This window comes from Lithobates pipiens, unplaced genomic scaffold, assembly GCF_037356315.1.
Source record: "Lithobates pipiens isolate NorthernLeopardFrog02 unplaced genomic scaffold, aLitPip1_a1.2 Scaffold_13, whole genome shotgun sequence".
Taxonomy (NCBI): Eukaryota; Metazoa; Chordata; class Amphibia; order Anura; family Ranidae; genus Lithobates; species Lithobates pipiens.
In genome coordinates this window covers 540935156-540952085 of record NW_027507718.1, presented here as the reverse complement: position 1 = coordinate 540952085, position 16930 = coordinate 540935156, and the positions used below count along the sequence as shown (strand labels likewise).

The 16930-nt window shown below is 50.4% G+C and overlaps 1 protein-coding gene and 1 long non-coding RNA gene across 4 annotated transcripts in view; one reads left to right on the top strand and one right to left on the bottom strand.

The window, feature by feature from the left end:
• The window catches only part of LOC143975775 (uncharacterized), an 89033-nt gene that overhangs the window by 23636 nt on the left and 48467 nt on the right, over positions 1–16930 (top strand). The window contains exon 2 of the long non-coding RNA XR_013272417.1: positions 1727–1860. This is a non-coding gene — a long non-coding RNA (uncharacterized LOC143975775). The remainder of the gene's footprint in view (positions 1–1726; positions 1861–16930) is intronic.
• The window catches only part of LOC143975773 (retinol dehydrogenase 11-like), a 169464-nt gene that overhangs the window by 116068 nt on the left and 36466 nt on the right, over positions 1–16930 (bottom strand). The window contains exons 4-6 of one of the 3 annotated variants that reach the window (XM_077478300.1): positions 13920–14111; positions 12269–12378; positions 7272–7982 (exon numbers count right to left, since the gene is read on the bottom strand). The exons of the other annotated variants lie outside the window; for them this stretch is intronic. Coding sequence (XP_077334426.1) covers positions 7788–7982; positions 12269–12378; positions 13920–14111 — 497 coding nt within the window. The 3' untranslated portion in view covers positions 7272–7787. Of the gene's footprint in view, positions 1–7271; positions 7983–12268; positions 12379–13919; positions 14112–16930 lie in introns of those variants that run through there. 3 annotated transcript variants of the gene reach the window in all.

Sequence of the window (16930 nt, the reverse complement as noted above, 5' to 3'; positions counted from 1 at the left end):
TTGGTAGTTGGACTAGCCATCTTGGGGTTGCGACGTAGTGTGGTCGGCAGGGCAGGACTTACCATTGGGCTTGACTGGGCTCAAGCCCATGGGCCCCAGCCAATAGGGGGCCCCGCCAAGATACATAGCCGAGTGTACCTAGCTCGGCTCTGCTCACAGTTACTGGGCGGGACTGTGAGCGGAGCCGAGTACACTCGACTACTCTCGGCTCCGTTCGGGACTGCGAGAGGACCTGAGAGCCGCCGAAATACACAGGACTCTGTATCTCGGCAGCGCCATTTTTAAACTTCGAGACTGCAATGACAAGCCTGCAAATGACAAGGCTACAATAACACTGGACAAGGCTGCAGATGGATGGGCAAGGCTGCAGATGGACACTGATAAGGCTGCATTGATGGGCATTTAAATGTAAGTTTTTCCTTAAACTTGCCTCCTAAAAGTTTTTTCCTTAAAATTCCCCCCTAAACGTGGGGTGCATGTTCTACGCCGATAAATACGGTAATGTATATAAGGTAGGGCCCGAAAGTGACTCAAGCCCAGGGGCCCCCCACCACCCTCAGTCCTGCCCTGGTGGTCGGTACACTACTCCTCCGCTAGATCACCAATATCCACCGGGTTTCTATCGGAGGAGGACGGCTGAGATTCTGGAGACGTGAGTCGGGGGACTGGCCTAGGGATGTGTAGCTGGATTCGAGACCCAATAGGAGGGATGCAAGGTAAGTGGATGGCTAGGGGGAGAAAGAGAGGTTTGATAAGAGATATGAAGCAATAGACAGGGACAAGGGAGGTGAGGTGGTCGGGTTGGAGTTTTGCCTAGTTGAGCGGTTGATGCTAGGGAGCTCAGTAAGGTTTCCGGTGACTCGCGAGGCCTGCTCGCTTGTCTGACTTAGTTATGCACCTATCAGAAGGTGTATCCCGATCGGGTCAGTGGTGTAGGTTATTAAGAAACAGAGAAAAGAGGCCCTTAAGAAACATGAATCAACCTTCCTCATCTAGGTAGGAGTCTGATACTGGAAATGGGCAGTGTCTCGCGAAGAGGATAGAGACCCCTTTTGGTTTGGATGCCCTATTGGTTGCGTGTATGGCCATTGGGAAGTGGGTATTTGATAGTTTAGGGGTGGAGTCCAGTTTAAAGTGCGTTTCTTGGAGGAATACGATGTCAGCTTTGTTTTTGCGCATTGGAAAGGAGAACCTGAGAGTGTTTTTCGGGGAATGTTAAAAAAAAAAAAAAGTCATTTTTACATTGGCACATAGATTCCTTTGAAAATGACATTAGAGAGGATATAAATCCATTCGGACTTCGAGTCCAGATTTTCTCTACCTTTGAGGTTCAAGGACACCGATTTCAATGGGAAAAAAAATACTTAATAAATGTTCGAAAGAAATGATGCAAATGCTAATAGAAGCATATAAGAAAGAGATGCTTGACCTTGATGGGGATTTGGACCAGGTTACTGGTCTTCTACAGCCCCTACAGGGCCAGGCATCATATAACGAACGGGAAAAGAATAAGATAGAGCGTTTGGAAAAATTCAATTAAGGAATCCAGATCAAAAAAAGAGAAAAAAAAATGTCAAGAGATAAGAATGCATTTAGAGAGGGGAAAGCCTACAAATGGCATGTATATCAACCTCGGAAGCAAATGAACTTTAAAACATTTAGGAGGTTATGGAAATAGTATGGTAGATTCTCCATCTAATGCCTCTTCTTTCCATTCTTCTTTTAGACAAAGAGGTACTGGGCGTAATAAGAGACGAAGAACCACAGGAACAATCAGTAAAAAAAATCACTACGAGGGCAGAATACACATCCAACACAGAACTCACAAACTTCGGGGCACATCCAATCTTTCGATGACAGGTAACTCACATATAGGGGCTTCTGTGGAACTATCCTCTATTTCTCCCTATGAAGATGCACACGATCGCACAAACTCGAGACCACCCTATTGATCGTAGAGACACCAACTCTACCCCCGCGGCACCTATTTTCTCTTCTTCTTCTTTTCCAAATCGCCTAGGCCCAAACGCGACCAAAGGGAACAAAATGGCTTATGTGCCGACAATCACTTAAATCCCCCCCGGTGATAGTCTCCTCTAATGCTCAGATGAACATAATTAATCTATCCTCATAGACTTGAACTAGTTTAGAAACGGATGTTCTTTTGAAAGGTTTAGGGTTTTGTCCAAATGAAAATTTGAGTCGATTTGAGGTAGTGAGAGACCTGAACCTATTTATAAGAAAACTTCTTTTAAAAAAATATGTACAACAAAACGCCCCCGATCAAAATACACAGCTAAGCAAGGAAGAGGAGAAGGCGATTGATCAATTGGTTTCTCTCCTTGATGAAAATGATCAAACTGAGTTGATTGATTGTTTGGATATCGAAAAAACTCTTAGCCATTAAGGATGAGTGTCAGGTCACCTTGAGGCGAGGTGACAGATGCACACCGTAGGGATCAGGAGTGCACCGCAAGGTTGTGGACCCTATGGCTGACTGCTGCGGACGGGAGACAGGTCCCACCGGGGTTAGAGCGTAAGATTCCCTTGGGCGCGAAGTCTAAGAGCCAGCAGGTGTTCACCAGAGCCTTGAGTGGTGAGGATGGACTTGGCTGCAACTGGCTCCAGGTCGCGACCCCCAGGGTCCCCCAGCTCACACCCACAGTAGGCAACAGGGGGATAGGGATGATGAGGGACAAAGCCAAGGTCGGGGCCACAAGCAGACAAGAATAGTCGGGGACAAGCCAAAAGGTCAGGATCACAGGCAAACAGGGATAGTCAAAGACACGCCAAAGTCGGTAACGAAAACCAGTAGAAGAGCACACGGCAGGAAACAGGAAGCTAACACACAAAGGAATACACAATGGTTGATCAGCACTGTTGGCTTGCAGTGCACAGGTTAATATAGGGCTCCCTGATAGGGCCTGGGGTGGAGCCATGCTTAGAGGACAGGTTATAAAAACCACCAGGTGGAAGTGGCTGGCCTCTTAGTCTGAAGACATGGGGGAGGTAAGCAAACACAGGAAGATCACTGCATAACCATGACAATGAGAATTTAGAAGAAAAGATAGGAAGATCCAAATCTGAATTAAAGAAAAAAAAAAAATCAGATTAATACCCAGCACCCAGTTCCAATCCCAATGCAGCAATTTTTCTAAAACTTGTCACCAGAGATCTAAATAGGCTAGCATGTAAAGACACAACGGATGGCAACCTAACCCCAGGTGAGAAGCAAGCTCTCAACAATCAGCGCAATAACAATTAAACCATCGGATAAAGGTGGTAATATCGTGATTATGAACAACGATCAATATACTATGATGTGCAAAAAAATTCTTAAAAATTTGAATTGGTACCGTCCTATTTCTATTCAAACTAATTAAAAAATTCAATAAAAAATGTAATGAGTTGGTGGACTCAGCAGGTCAAAGGGGCATTATCAATGCAACGACATGGAAATATATACGTGTGGAACATCCAAAAATTCCCACTTTCTACTCACTCCCGAAAGTCCACAAAAATGAGAGGGACCCCCCCCCCCAGGACGTCCGATCATTTCGGGCAAGGGATCTATTTCGGAAAAAAATTAAGCCATCTGATTGACGAGCATCTTAGACCTTTTGTGGTGAATCTGCCATCATATGTTAAAGATACAATCCATTTTCTCAAAATCTTGGATGATCTTGTGATTCCTGAATACGCTACACTGGTAACGGATAGATGTTGAGGCATTGTATAGTTCCATCCCACACTCCCTGGGGTTGTCTGCCATCCAAACACATTCTGTCCCAACAACATGAGAATGAATGGCCATATAGTGACTTTATCGTGCAGTCCCTAGATTTTATTTTGAACCATAATGTTTTTTTTCATTTTTTTTTCTTCATTTTTTTTTCTTCATTTTTTTTGATGGCTTCCACTACTTCCAGGTGCAGGGTGCTGCGATGGGGACATATTGTGCCCCATCGTATGCAAACCTGTACCTGGGGGAGTAGGAGTGTTTTTTGATGGCGGATGAACAAATGAGACTATATACTGACCACATTTGAATGTGGGCCAGATATATTGATGATGTTTTTTTGATTTGAGATGGGCCGACAGAGATTCTGCCCGACTTTTTGGCAAGGTTGACTAAAAAATCACTTCAACCTTTTTTATTTGATGGCTTCCACTACTTCCAGGTGCAGGGTGCTGCGATGGGGACATATTGTGCCCCATCATATGCAAACCTGTACCTGGGGGAGTATTGATGATGTTTTTTTGATTTGGGATGGGCCGACAGAGATTCTGCCCGACTTTTTGGCAAGGTTGAATAAAAAAAATCACTTCAACCTCATGTTCACCATGCTCCATCATCCCAACGAGATAACATTTCTGGATGTCAAAGTCCTCCGCGGTAAGGGCGGTGCCATCCAAGACGCGTCTTTTTTTAGAAAGCCCACAGCGGGAAATTCGATCCTGCAGTGCATCAAGCTTTCACCCTAAGTCTCTCATAACATCGATACCTTTTGGCCAATATCTAAGAACTAGGAGAAACTGTTTGGGCGAAGAAAGTTTCCAGATTGAAGCGAAAGATTTACAAATCCGCCTCATGGAGAGAGGGTATTCTAAGACCTCTCTCAAAAAGGCATACAAAAAAGCCTTGGAAAAAAAACAAGGCACGAACTGCTGTATTCTCAAAAACAGAAGGTTGATAAATGTGGAGGCAATGAGGGTATAACTAGAATCATACTGTCATACTCAAACCAGCATAACAAAATTTGCAGTATTATACAAAAATATTGGCATCTTTTATATATGGATCCCAATTTAGGTAGGTTTGTACCAAACAAACCATCAATTACCTTTAGACGCGCAACGGCAATAAGGGACAAGATCATCCAAAGTGAGTTCAAGGGGGAAAAAATCGAAGAGACCCATGTACTGTTAAGGGGAACATATACATGTGGGGGGGCTGCACCTTTTGCAAATATCTGCAGGTGGGACCCACGTGCATATTGCCCAATGGAAAACCTTTAAAAGCGATACACTTTGCCAATTGTAAGACGAAAGGGGTGATATATCTACTCTCATGTGAATGTAATTGTTTCTACATAGGAAAAACCGAATTGGAATTGCGATCGCGGATATCCAAGCACGTATATGGAGCATGAAAAAAGCCATTCCTGATCTGCCCCTGGGAAGGCATGTTATCTCCTTACATGGAGGCACCTTTCCCAGGGTCAGATTTATGATCTTGGATAGAATACACCCCAACAAAAGAGGGGGGGAGGATTGGAATAAGGCTCTACTGCAAAGAGAATTAAAATGGATCTTTCAATTACAAGCTACAACCTTCCCTGGCCTGAACGAGGCGGTAAATTATAGACCGTTTTTGGAAGGCTTTGTATCAGGAGGTATGGAGAAGTAGATATGTAAATATGGAACAGCTTGTCTCCCTTTTTTTTCCCCCCCCACCTTGTGTTCTTTGTGCTCTTTCTTTTCCCTTTGATGAGAAGGGCCCTCTTTTTGAATTCTACACTATAGGGGGTCTGCTTTGCGTGGGATCAGGGGAGGGCTGGCAGCCTTAGGCCTGGGGGGCGCAAGTCCAGTCAAGTGGCCCATTGAGCCACCGAATCAGCACACCATCCATGCCCACCTGTTTTTTCAATGCAGCCTCATTAGTGCCCATTAGCTCAGCCTCATCGGTGCCCATCAATGCAGCCTGATCAATGCTGCCTGATTAGTGCCCATCAATGCAGCCTCACCAGTGTCCACCCAATGTAGTCTGATCACTGGGGCAGGGCAAACGCGGCGTATGGGGGGGAGATGGGATGTGGGGGTCAGCTGGGGGTGTCAGGGTCTCTAACCTGGCATCTCAGCTCAGCAGGTCCTTGCATGTCATGGGGGGGGGGGGGGTGATTCTCCTGGTCCTGGGGTAAAGTTGCTGCCAGCACTGAGCCAGCCACGAGTCTCGACTCCCTGATGCTCCCCACATCCAAGACTACAGTTGTCTCCTCTGTGTTTGGGCGCAGACTACAACTCCCAGAAAGCAAAAGTGTCCGGCCGTGGCAGCCTTACCCCCAGCCCGGCTTTCTAGAGAAGGAAAAAAATGTCAGTAGGCAGCAGCCGCCTTCAACATAAGTTAGGGCGGCCTGGGGGGAAATTGCCCCCCTGCCCCCCGGCCCAGCCTGCCCCTGAGTGGGATCCCGGCACGCGTAAGCCACCATGGACGGTAGGATGCTGTTTTTGATTGTTTTCAATCGGCATCAGCATGTACCGTCTTGTCCTGGTGGCTTTTCTCTTCGCAGTCATGTTCACTTTTTCTGAACAGCGGGGGGAGGGGTGTTATAGCACCCTATCCTTCCGTTTTTTTCTCTGGTGTTCTTTTTTACATCTGTCCTGACAATATCTGGGGCGGACGCACAGTTGAATGCGTTTGCATTTCTGACATGAATGCGCAGCTGCCAGCTCTCTGGGGGATGTAGCATATCCGACTGTATTTGTTTCCATCCGTAGGTTACATAGGAACGATCTGCGCATGCGTGCCGGTGGGAACGTGACGCATGACGTCGCTCCTCCCCACGGCGCCATTTTGGATGTGGGTATGGGGGCGACGCCCGTGCGCCGCGCACTCGGGGGGACCGCATTAGAGGTGAGAGGCGACACAGGTGATCGTTATCATCTTCACCTGCAAGAGGAGGTAACAAGGCGGGGTTGTGGGATATATTAAGGAGCCACAAGTGGTCTGTGCTCAGTCCGCAGTGGTCAGTGAGAAGGTTTCTTTCCAGGGCTACAGCTGAAGGTAACAAATTTATTTTTCTATGCTGTTTTTGTATGCCTCCCTGCTCGGTAATGAATGGGGATTAATTGTATGCAACGTCCCTTCCTTAGGTTGGACTTGGTCTGTGTGCCCTATGTGAAATCTTCCATATAGTGCTACAGATGGAAGATAGTTTTTTTTTTTGACTATTAGACATTGCGGCAACTTTGAAAGTTTTATACTATTGGAATAGGCGAATGGATTCTGGACATCCCCCCTCCTTTTTTTTTTTTTCTCTCTCTCTCCCTTTTGCATTGAAAAAAAAAAAAAAAAAAAAAAAAATATATATATATATATATATATATATATGTATGTATATTCTTTTCTTATATTTTTTAGATTCCTTTTCCTTCTTTCAAAATAAATGTGCAAAAATGAACTATCCCTGAAGAAGGGGCTTATGACTCCGTAACGCGTAGGTTATGACTCCGTAACGCGTAGGTTATGACTCCGTAACGCGTAGGCTACATCGGACGCACAAAATCTTTTTTGTTTAATTGTTCTTACATCTTCCGAATGTGCATACGTACAACGTGATAAGAGTTCGCCTTTGGAACAATAAGTATAAAACAGTCTCATGGTTTTATGAATATATGAAGGAAATAATGTTTTTTTTTCTTTTGTAATGTAAAAATGAATGTATATATTCTTTTTTCTTTTTTCTTATGTTTCAATAAAAGTATTTTATATATTCCTATAAACTATTGTAGAGTCAAAGTTTATGCCTAAAAAGTCCCGCCTTTTCCTAAGGGGAAAACTTCCATATTGCTCTATTTTGGGATGTTGGCTAACAGTAAGCGGATTGTAACATATACCTCGCATATCTTGATTTTTATCATGTAACAAGTAAGGAGGACAGAGGAGTCTTCCTGGTGAATGGGGGAGGGGGTGTATGCAGACCCCACGGGGGGGGTCACAGTAACCCTCAGCTTATAGCCCTGAGATATGACTTTCCAAGATACGAGATTGCTTGTGTCGGTCGCCATCATTGTCCAGGTCCACCAATCCAGTTGGTTGCAGCCTCACTCGCCTCCCACAGCTTCTTGTTGACAGCCGGATCCCGAGCCTTCTCCGAGGGAAGTGCAATCACACAGTCGCTGTCCACATACTGCCCATTCAGACCTTCGGCCTCCTCCGACACTGCACAGAATATGGTGCTGGCCGCCCCCTCCTCCGCTGACTACCATGGGAGAGAAAAAAGGAGAGTAAGTGGGGACATTTTAGATCAGGATGAGAAAGGACAGAGAACGGAGGAGGTGAGACGGGGTGGGGAACGGAGGAGGTAAGACGGGGCGGGGAATGGAGGAGGCGAGACGGGGCAGGGAACGGAGTAGGCGAGACAGGACGGGAATGGAAGAGGTGAGATGGGAAATGGAGGAAGAGAGACGAGACAGGAAACTGAGGAGGGGAGACGGGACAGGGAACGGAGAAGGTGAGACGGGACAGGGAACGGAGAAGGTGAGATAGGGCGGGGAACGGAGGAGGTGAGACGGGGCGGGGAATGGAGGAGGTGAGACGGGGCGGGGAGCGGAGGAGGTGAGACGGGGCGGGGAGCGGAGGAGGTGAGACGGGGCGGGGAGTGGAGGAGGTGAGATGGGGCGGGGAGCGGAGGAGGTGAGACGGGGCGGGGAGCGGAGGAGGCGAGATGGGGAACAGAGGAGGTGAGACGGGACGGGGAACGGAGGAGGTGAGACGGAACGGGGAACGTAGGAGGCGAGACGAGGAACAGAGGAGGCGAGACGGGAAACAGAGGAGGTGAGATGGGACGGAGAACGGAGGAGGTGAGATGGGACAGGGAACAGAGGAGGTGAGACGGGAAATGGAGGAAGAGAGACGGGACGGGGAACGGAGGAGGTGAGACGGAAAGGGGAACGTAGGAGGCAAGACGGGGAACAGAGGAGGCGAGACGGGAAACGGAGGAGGTGAGACGGGGCGGGGAGTGGAGGAGGTGAGACGGGGCGGGGAGCGGAGGAGGTGAGACGGGGTGGGGAGCGGAGGAGGTGAGACGGGGCGGGGAGCGGAGGAGGCGAGACGGGGAACAGAGGAGGTGAGACGGGACGGGGAACGGAGGAGGTGAGATGGAACGGGGAACGTAGGAGGCGAGACGGGGAACAGAGGAGGCGAGACGGGAAACAGAGGAGGTGAGACGGGACGGGGAACGGAGGAGGTGAGATGGGACGGGGAACAGAGGAGGTGAGACGGGAAATGGAGGTAGAGAGACGGGACGGGGAACGGAGGAGGTGAGACGGAAAGGGGAACGTAGGAGGCGAGACAGGGAACAGAGAAGGTGAGACGGGAAACGGAGGAGGTGAGACGGGACGGGGAACGGAGGAGGTGAGATGGGACGGGGAACAGAGGAGGTGAGACGGGAAATGGAGGAAGAGAGACGGGACGGGAATGGAGGAGGTGAGACGGGACGGGGAACGGAGGAGGTGAGACGGGACGGGGAACGGAGAAGGTGAGACGGGACAGGGAACGGAGAAGGTGAGATAGGGCGGGGAACGGAGGAGGTGAGACGGGGCGGGGAGCGGAGGAGGTGAGACGGGGCGGGAGCGGAGGAGGTGAGACGGGGCGGGGAGCGGAGGAGGTGAGACGGGGCGGGGAGCGGAGGAGGTGAGACGGGGCGGGGAGCGGAGGAGGCGAGATGGGGAACAGAGGAGGTGAGACGGGACGGGGAACGGAGGAGGTGAGACGGGAAATGGAGGAAGAGAGACGGGACGGGGAACGGAGGAGGTGAGACGGAAAGGGGAACGTAGGAGGCAAGACGGGGAACAGAGGAGGCGAGACGGGAAACGGAGGAGGTGAGACGGGGCGGGGAGTGGAGGAGGTGAGACGGGGCGGGGAGCGGAGGAGGTGAGACGGGGCGGGGAGCGGAGGAGGTGAGACGGGGCGGGGAGCGGAGGAGGCGAGACGGGGAACAGAGGAGGTGAGACGGGACGGGGAACGGAGGAGGTGAGATGGAACGGGGAACGTAGGAGGCGAGACGGGGAACAGAGGAGGCGAGACGGGAAACAGAGGAGGTGAGACGGGACGGGGAACGGAGGAGGTGAGATGGGACGGGGAACAGAGGAGGTGAGACGGGAAATGGAGGTAGAGAGACGGGACGGGGAACGGAGGAGGTGAGACGGAAAGGGGAACGTAGGAGGCGAGACAGGGAACAGAGGAGGTGAGACGGGAAACGGAGGAGGTGAGACGGGACGGGGAACGGAGGAGGTGAGATGGGACGGGGAGCAGAGGAGGTGAGACGGGACGGGGAACGGAGGAGGTGAGACGGGGCGGGGAGCGGAGGAGGTGAGATGGGATGGGGAACGGAGGAGTTGAGACGGGGCGGGGAGCGGAGGAGGTGAGACGGGGCGGGGAACGGAGGAGGTGAGACGGAGTGGGGAGCGGAGGAGGTGAGACGGGACGGGGAACGGAGGAGGTGAGACGGAGTGGGGAGCGGAGGAAGTGAGACGGGACGGGGAACGGAGGAGGTGAGATGGGACGGGGAACAGAGGAGGTGAGACGGGAAATGGAGGAAGAGAGACGGGACGGGGAACGGAGGAGGTGAGACGGAAAGGGGAACGTAGGAGGCGAGACAGGGAACAGAGGAGGTGAGACGGGAAACGGAGGAGGTGAGACGGGAAACGGAGGAGGTGAGACGGGACGGGGAACGGAGGAGGTGAGATGGGACGGGGAACAGAGGAGGTGAGACGGGAAATGGAGGAAGAGAGACGGGACGGGAATGGAGGAGGTGAGACGGGACGGGGAACGGAGGAGGTGAGACGGGACGGGGAACGGAGGAGTTGAGACGGGACGGGGAACGGAGGAGGTGAGACGGGGCGGGGAGCGGAGGAGGTGAGACGGGATGGGGAACGGAGGAGTTGAGACGGGGCGGGGAGCGGAGGAGGTGAGACGGGGCGGGGAACGGAGGAGGTGAGACGGAGTGGGGAGCGGAGGAGGTGAGACGGGACGGGGAACGGAGGAGGTGAGACGGAGTGGGGAGCGGAGGAAGTGAGACGGGACGGGGAACGGAGGAGGTGAGATGGGACGGGGAACAGAGGAGGTGAGACGGGAAATGGAGGAAGAGAGACGGGACGGGGAACGGAGGAGGTGAGACGGAAAGGGGAACGTAGGAGGCGAGACAGGGAACAGAGGAGGTGAGACGGGAAACGGAGGAGGTGAGACGGGACGGGGAACGGAGGAGGTGAGATGGGACGGGGAACAGAGGAGGTGAGACGGGAAATGGAGGAAGAGAGACGGGACGGGAATGGAGGAGGTGAGATGGGGCGGGGAGCGGAGGAGGCGAGACGGAGTGGGGAGCGGAGGAGGTGAGACGGGACGGGGAACGGAGGAGGTGAGACGGGGCGGGGAGCGGAGGAGGTGAGACGGGATGGGGAACGGAGGAGTTGAGACGGGGCGGGGAGCGGAGGAGGTGAGACGGGGCGGGGAACGGAGGAGGTGAGACGGAGTGGGGAGCGGAGGAGGTGAGACGGGACGGGGAACGGAGGAGGTGAGACGGGACGGGGAACAGAGGAGGTGAGACGGGAAATGGAGGAAGAGAGACGGGACGGGGAACGGAGGAGGCGAGACGGGGAACAGAGGAGGCGAGACGGGAAACGGAGGAGGTGAGACGGGGCGGGGAGTGGAGGAGGTGAGACGGGGCGGGGAGCGGAGGAGGTGAGACGGGGCGGGGAGCGGAGGAGGCGAGACGGGGAACAGAGGAGGTGAGACGGGAAACGGAGGAGGTGAGACGGGGCGGGGAGTGGAGGAGGTGAGACGGGGCGGGGAGCGGAGGAGGTGAGACGGGGCGGGGAGTGGAGGAGGCGAGACGGGGAACAGAGGAGGTGAGACTGGACGGGGAACAGAGGAGGTGAGATGGAACGGGGAACGTAGGAGGCGAGACGGGGAACGTAGGAGGCGAGACGGGGAACAGAGGAGGTGAGACGGAACGGGGAACGGAGGAGGTGAGATGGGACGGGGAACAGAGGAGGTGAGACGGGAAATGGAGGAAGAGAGACGGGACGGGGAACGGAGGAGGTGAGACGGAAAGGGGAACGTAGGAGGCGAGACAGGGAACAGAGGAGGTGAGACGGGAAACGGAGGAGGCGAGACGGAGTGGGGAGCGGAGGAGGCGAGACGGAGTGGGGAGCGGAGGAGGTGAGATGGGGCGGGGAACGGAGGAGGTGAGACGGGAAATGGAGGAAGAGAGACGGGACAGGGAAGGGAGGAGGTGAGACGGGATGGGGAACAGAGGAGGTGAGACGGGACGGGAATGGAAGAGGTGAGATGGGAAATGGAGGAAGAGAGACGGGACAGGGAACGGAGGAGGTGAGATGGGATGAGGAACAGAGAGATGAGATGGGACAAGGAATGGAGCAGGTGGGATGAGACAGGGAATGAAGGAGGCAAGACAGCCAGAAAACAGGGTGGATCTCATATCAGAAATATATATTATAGAAGATGGAAATCAGAGACTCCACCAACCTTGAAGAAGAAAAATCCGATGATGTTGAAGACGACTCGGTATAACAGGTTGTAGTAGCGCATGGTCTCCGTCATCGCAATGCCGGGACTAACGCTGGTCACCGTCACACCTGAATTCATATCACATCGTCATTTATAATTATCAACATTCTGTATCAATATTGATATCAATATTGATTATTCTCTATATTACTTTCTCCATATTTGTGCCACAGGGATGACTATACAGGTACATTTATTTGCCAATTCCCTTTAGCGTTCTCTAGAATTGTTAGACTGTATCTCAAAATAAGTATTCCTTATGCCCCCCCAACTCCATCTAGTGGCCATAATGTAGTATTTTACGACCACCCACAATAAAAGAACACTTCTTGTTGCCCAGTTCACACAGAACCAATGTACATGTGGAGTCTCCGGATGAATAATCGGAGTTCCCGGCTATGAGACACACATACATATCAATGTACAGAGTGGCCCCACCTGCAGGCAGCCCCACCCTCCTTTAGGCTGATTGCACACTTGCAGTCCTGTTACAGTGAGTATTCGCCATCTCCAGGATCACTACGCAGGAAAGATGCCGGGTTGCTCACTTGCTGCTGAAAACGCTCCAAAATGTAAATTTACCAGCGAGAGAGCGACGCCTTGCTCATCCTGACGCACATACAGGCGTCCTCTAAATGTGTCACAAGTGTGACATCAGCCTTAATGATAAAGTAACATGCCAGAGGTGCTCAAGGTCGCCTAAGACCCCCAGTGTGTGTCCACTCAAGGTAGCGGAATGTCAAGGTTGCTGAAGACCCCAGTATGCGTCCAGTCAAGGTCCCTTAAGACCCCCAGCGTGGGTCAACTCAAGGTCGCTGAAAGTCAAGGTCGCTCAAGACCCCAGTGTGTGTCCATTCAAGATCGCTGAAGGCTTAGGTCACTTAAAGGACCCCGAAGACTCCTCGTGTGTGTCCATTCAAGATTGCTGAAGGTCCAGGCCACTTAAGATCCCCAAAGACCCTCAGTGCGTGTCTAGTCAAGGTCGCTCAAGGTCCCTGAAGATCCCCAATGTGGGCCCATTCAAAGTAGCTGAAGGCTCAGGTCACTGAAGCCCCCCAGCGTGTGTCTACTAAAGATCACTTAAGGCCCCCCGGTGTGTCTCTATTCAAAGTCATTGAAGAACAAGGTCCATTCAAGGTAGCTGAATGTCAAGGTCGCTGAAGACCCCCAGCATTTGTCAACTCAATATCGTAGAAGGTCAAGATCACTAAAGGTCCCTGAAGACCCCCAGTGTGTGTCAATTTAAAATCACTGAAGGTCGAGGTCACTTAAGGGTCGATAAAGACCCGCAGTATGTGTCCACTCAAGGATCGCTGAAGATTAAGGTCACTGAAAATCCCCAGTGTGTGTCCATTCAAGATCGCTGAATGTCCAGGCCCCTTAAGATCACTGAAGACCCCAAGTGTGTGTCCAGTCAAGGTTGCTGAAGGTCTCTGAAGACCCCCCTAGATTGTTTTTTTTACACTTTTTTTATCAATCTTATTTTGATTTTTTTTTACAGTTTAATGTCCCGACCTTTAGCAGTTATACCAGTGACCTGGAAAGTAATTAATTCTTTATCAGTGCCCCCTCCTGCCCACCAGCCTGCCCCATGGGGGGCGTCACTCACCAGTGGTCTTCAGCCTCTCAGCCAGCTCTCTGGCACAGATGACGTTCATGAGTTTGGTGGAGTTGTAGGTTTCGTAAACTTTGTGTTTCTCCATGTTCTTCCCGTACAGGTTGCTGATGTCTATAAAGCCCTGGGTGTGTATGAAGGAAGCCAGGAAGACGATGCGGCTGGGTGCCGAACGTTTCATAAGATCTGCAGAGGAGGCAGAATACAGACAGTTATATGAATGTCAAGGCCCTGAACTCATCACTATGTCCCAAAAATATCCTATATGTAATCGAGAGGTAAAATCACTTAAAGGGTAACTCCACTTTGGTGGGAAAAAAATAAATCAAACATAGTTAGGAATTAGACCCCTCCCATTGAGAAATCAGACCCTCCCATTAAAAAAAATCTGATCCTCCCAATTAGGAATTAGACCCCTCCCATTTAGGAATTAGAACCCTTCAATTCATGAAACAGACCCCTCCCATTCAGGAAACAGACCCCTCCCATTGAGAAATCAGACCCCCAGAGATCATCTGGGCTGGACAGCTTGAGAAGGCAGATATTATAAACAAAAAGTAGCGCTAAACCATTATAATGGAATGAAATTATAAATCAAACAAATATCCATGTACAAAACTACATAGACATTACAAAAGAAAAATATTAGTGAATGAATGCATAATTTGTATAGCGCTCAAAGCTAACTGAATCGCCTCAAGGCGCTGTGCGGAGCTTTGTTGTCCAGCTTCTAGAAGAGGAAGGTCTTGAGTTTTTTCCTGAAGACCTGGTGGTTTTCTTCCAAGCGGATGTTGGTTGGTAGAGCCTTCTATAGCCGTGGTCCTTGGACAGCGAATTCTCCGCTCCCCCTTAGATTTGTACCGAGATTTGGGAACGAGGAGGAGGTTTTGGTTAGAGGATCGAAGATTGTGGTTGGGGTGTGTAGTGTTTTATTTTCTGGAATAGGCATTGAGGAGCGTCTCTATGCACGCATTTGTGGGTGAGGCAGAGGATCTTGAATGTGATTTGATTCTTTACGGTTAGCCAGTGTAGGCTCCTCAGGGTAGGAGAGATGGATTCCCAAGTTTTTTTTCCCTGTTATCAGCCTTGCCGCCGTGTTTTGAATAAGTTGTAAGCGCGCAAGTTGATATTGGGGGTAATCCTATGTAAAGGGACTTAATCAAGCCGTGAAGTAATGACTGTTCCAACTACCACTGCTTTGTCCTTCTGTGGGATGATCGGAATTAGATAAACATCGTGCGATCATAGACGATGTCTATGAGGACGAAACGCGTCGGGAGGACTCCACTGCTGCCTGTTTTATAAGAAGCGCTTGTTTTGAACTACAGAAATGTGAGTTTGTTATATTTTTTTTAATAAATTTTATTTTAATGGAATTATGCTATATGGTCCTATATCTTTCTTCTACATTCATCATCTTGAACTGGGCCTTTATATACGAGGAGAGAATCTATTGTTGGTTGGAAGAATTTTGAGATGACTATTTGTTAGTCTAACCTTGGCTAAATCCACGTTATTGGGCCTCTTAACATCGGCTAATCAATTCAAAGCTTGCATGACCCTCAGAACATATGTTCTTTTGGGTCATATTTATCTGGTAAGCCTACATCTGTTGAGGTGGTGGTATCATCACATTGGTGCTCGCCTGTTTATCCTTCTGGGAACTAGGCGGCATATCTGAAGCTTGCACGTGGGACTCGAACACTATTTCGGTTTAGAAAGGACTTTTTTCCACCATTTCTCATTCATCAGTACAAACATTTGGTGTTTACCTGTTCACTAATATTTTTCTTTTGTAAAGTCTATGCAGTTTTGTACATGGATATTTGTTTGATTTATAATTTCACTCCATTATAATGGTTTAGCGCCACTTTTTGTTTATAATATTTGTATTTTTGCTAAAATATCCAATTTTGTTAGGAGTAGCAGCTTCACTTTGCACATTGGGATAGCGCTGTGTTTTTTCCTGATTGGAAGAAATGTAAGCTTTAGAAGGCAGGACTAATGAGCAGGATATCATCAACAGGTAAATAAGGAGCTGGCAATGAGCAGACAGCTGAGCGACCAGCTCAGAGAAGGAAGGTCTAAGCCCAGCCCTGACAGTACCCCCTCCTCAATGACTTTCCCCCCCCCCCTCAGAGGACCACCAGGCTTGAGGGAAAACGTCTATGGAAATCAAGGAGGAGGATAGGGGCATGTACATCCGAGGATGAGCCCCAAGAGCGTTTCTCCGGACTGTACCCTTTCCAAAGCACCAGGTACTGTATGCGGCCATGGAACCTATGGAAGTCAACAATGGACTGTACTTCATACTCCTCATGGTTTTCAACCTGTACAGGGTGAGGACAAGGCACCGAGGTGGTAGAGCGGTTGCAGACCAAAGGATTTAATAAGGAGACATGAAATACATTTGAGATACACAAATTAGAAGGAAGGTCTAATGCGTAATCCACTGGGTTAATCCTGCGAAGAATGCGGAAAGACTCAATAAACAGAGGTGCGAACTTCAGTGAGGTTGCAAGATGAAAGCCAGACCCTGTCCCCAATCTGGTAGGAAGTCATTAGCAGGCGTCTGCGGTCAGCATGGAGTCTGTACCTATCATTAGCATGACGCAAAGCCTCCTGGACTTGTACCCAAGTGGAACGAAGACCAGGGAGATTGTCCTTTAATGCAGGAATACTCTGCGAAACAAACGAGTCTGTCACGATCACTCTGACGTTTCGGCCAAACACAGGAGTCTTACCCGTCGAAACCTGTCGTGGAGAGTCCGTCGTTCCCCTTTGACGCGCGCTAAAGCTAACGAACGCTTTCGCGTCGCCGCGAACGCGCGCACACACGCACGCAGGTCACGAACGGGTGCACGTGTACGTGCGAGGGCGCGCTGACCCGTCGTACATCCGTTTGGCGCCCTAAGGTCTTCTTTAGTCACTGGCTCCCTTCTATCCGTGCTGTCCAGTCTACAGCGTGTCCGTGATCTTGCTATCAGTATCTGTACCCGTTACCT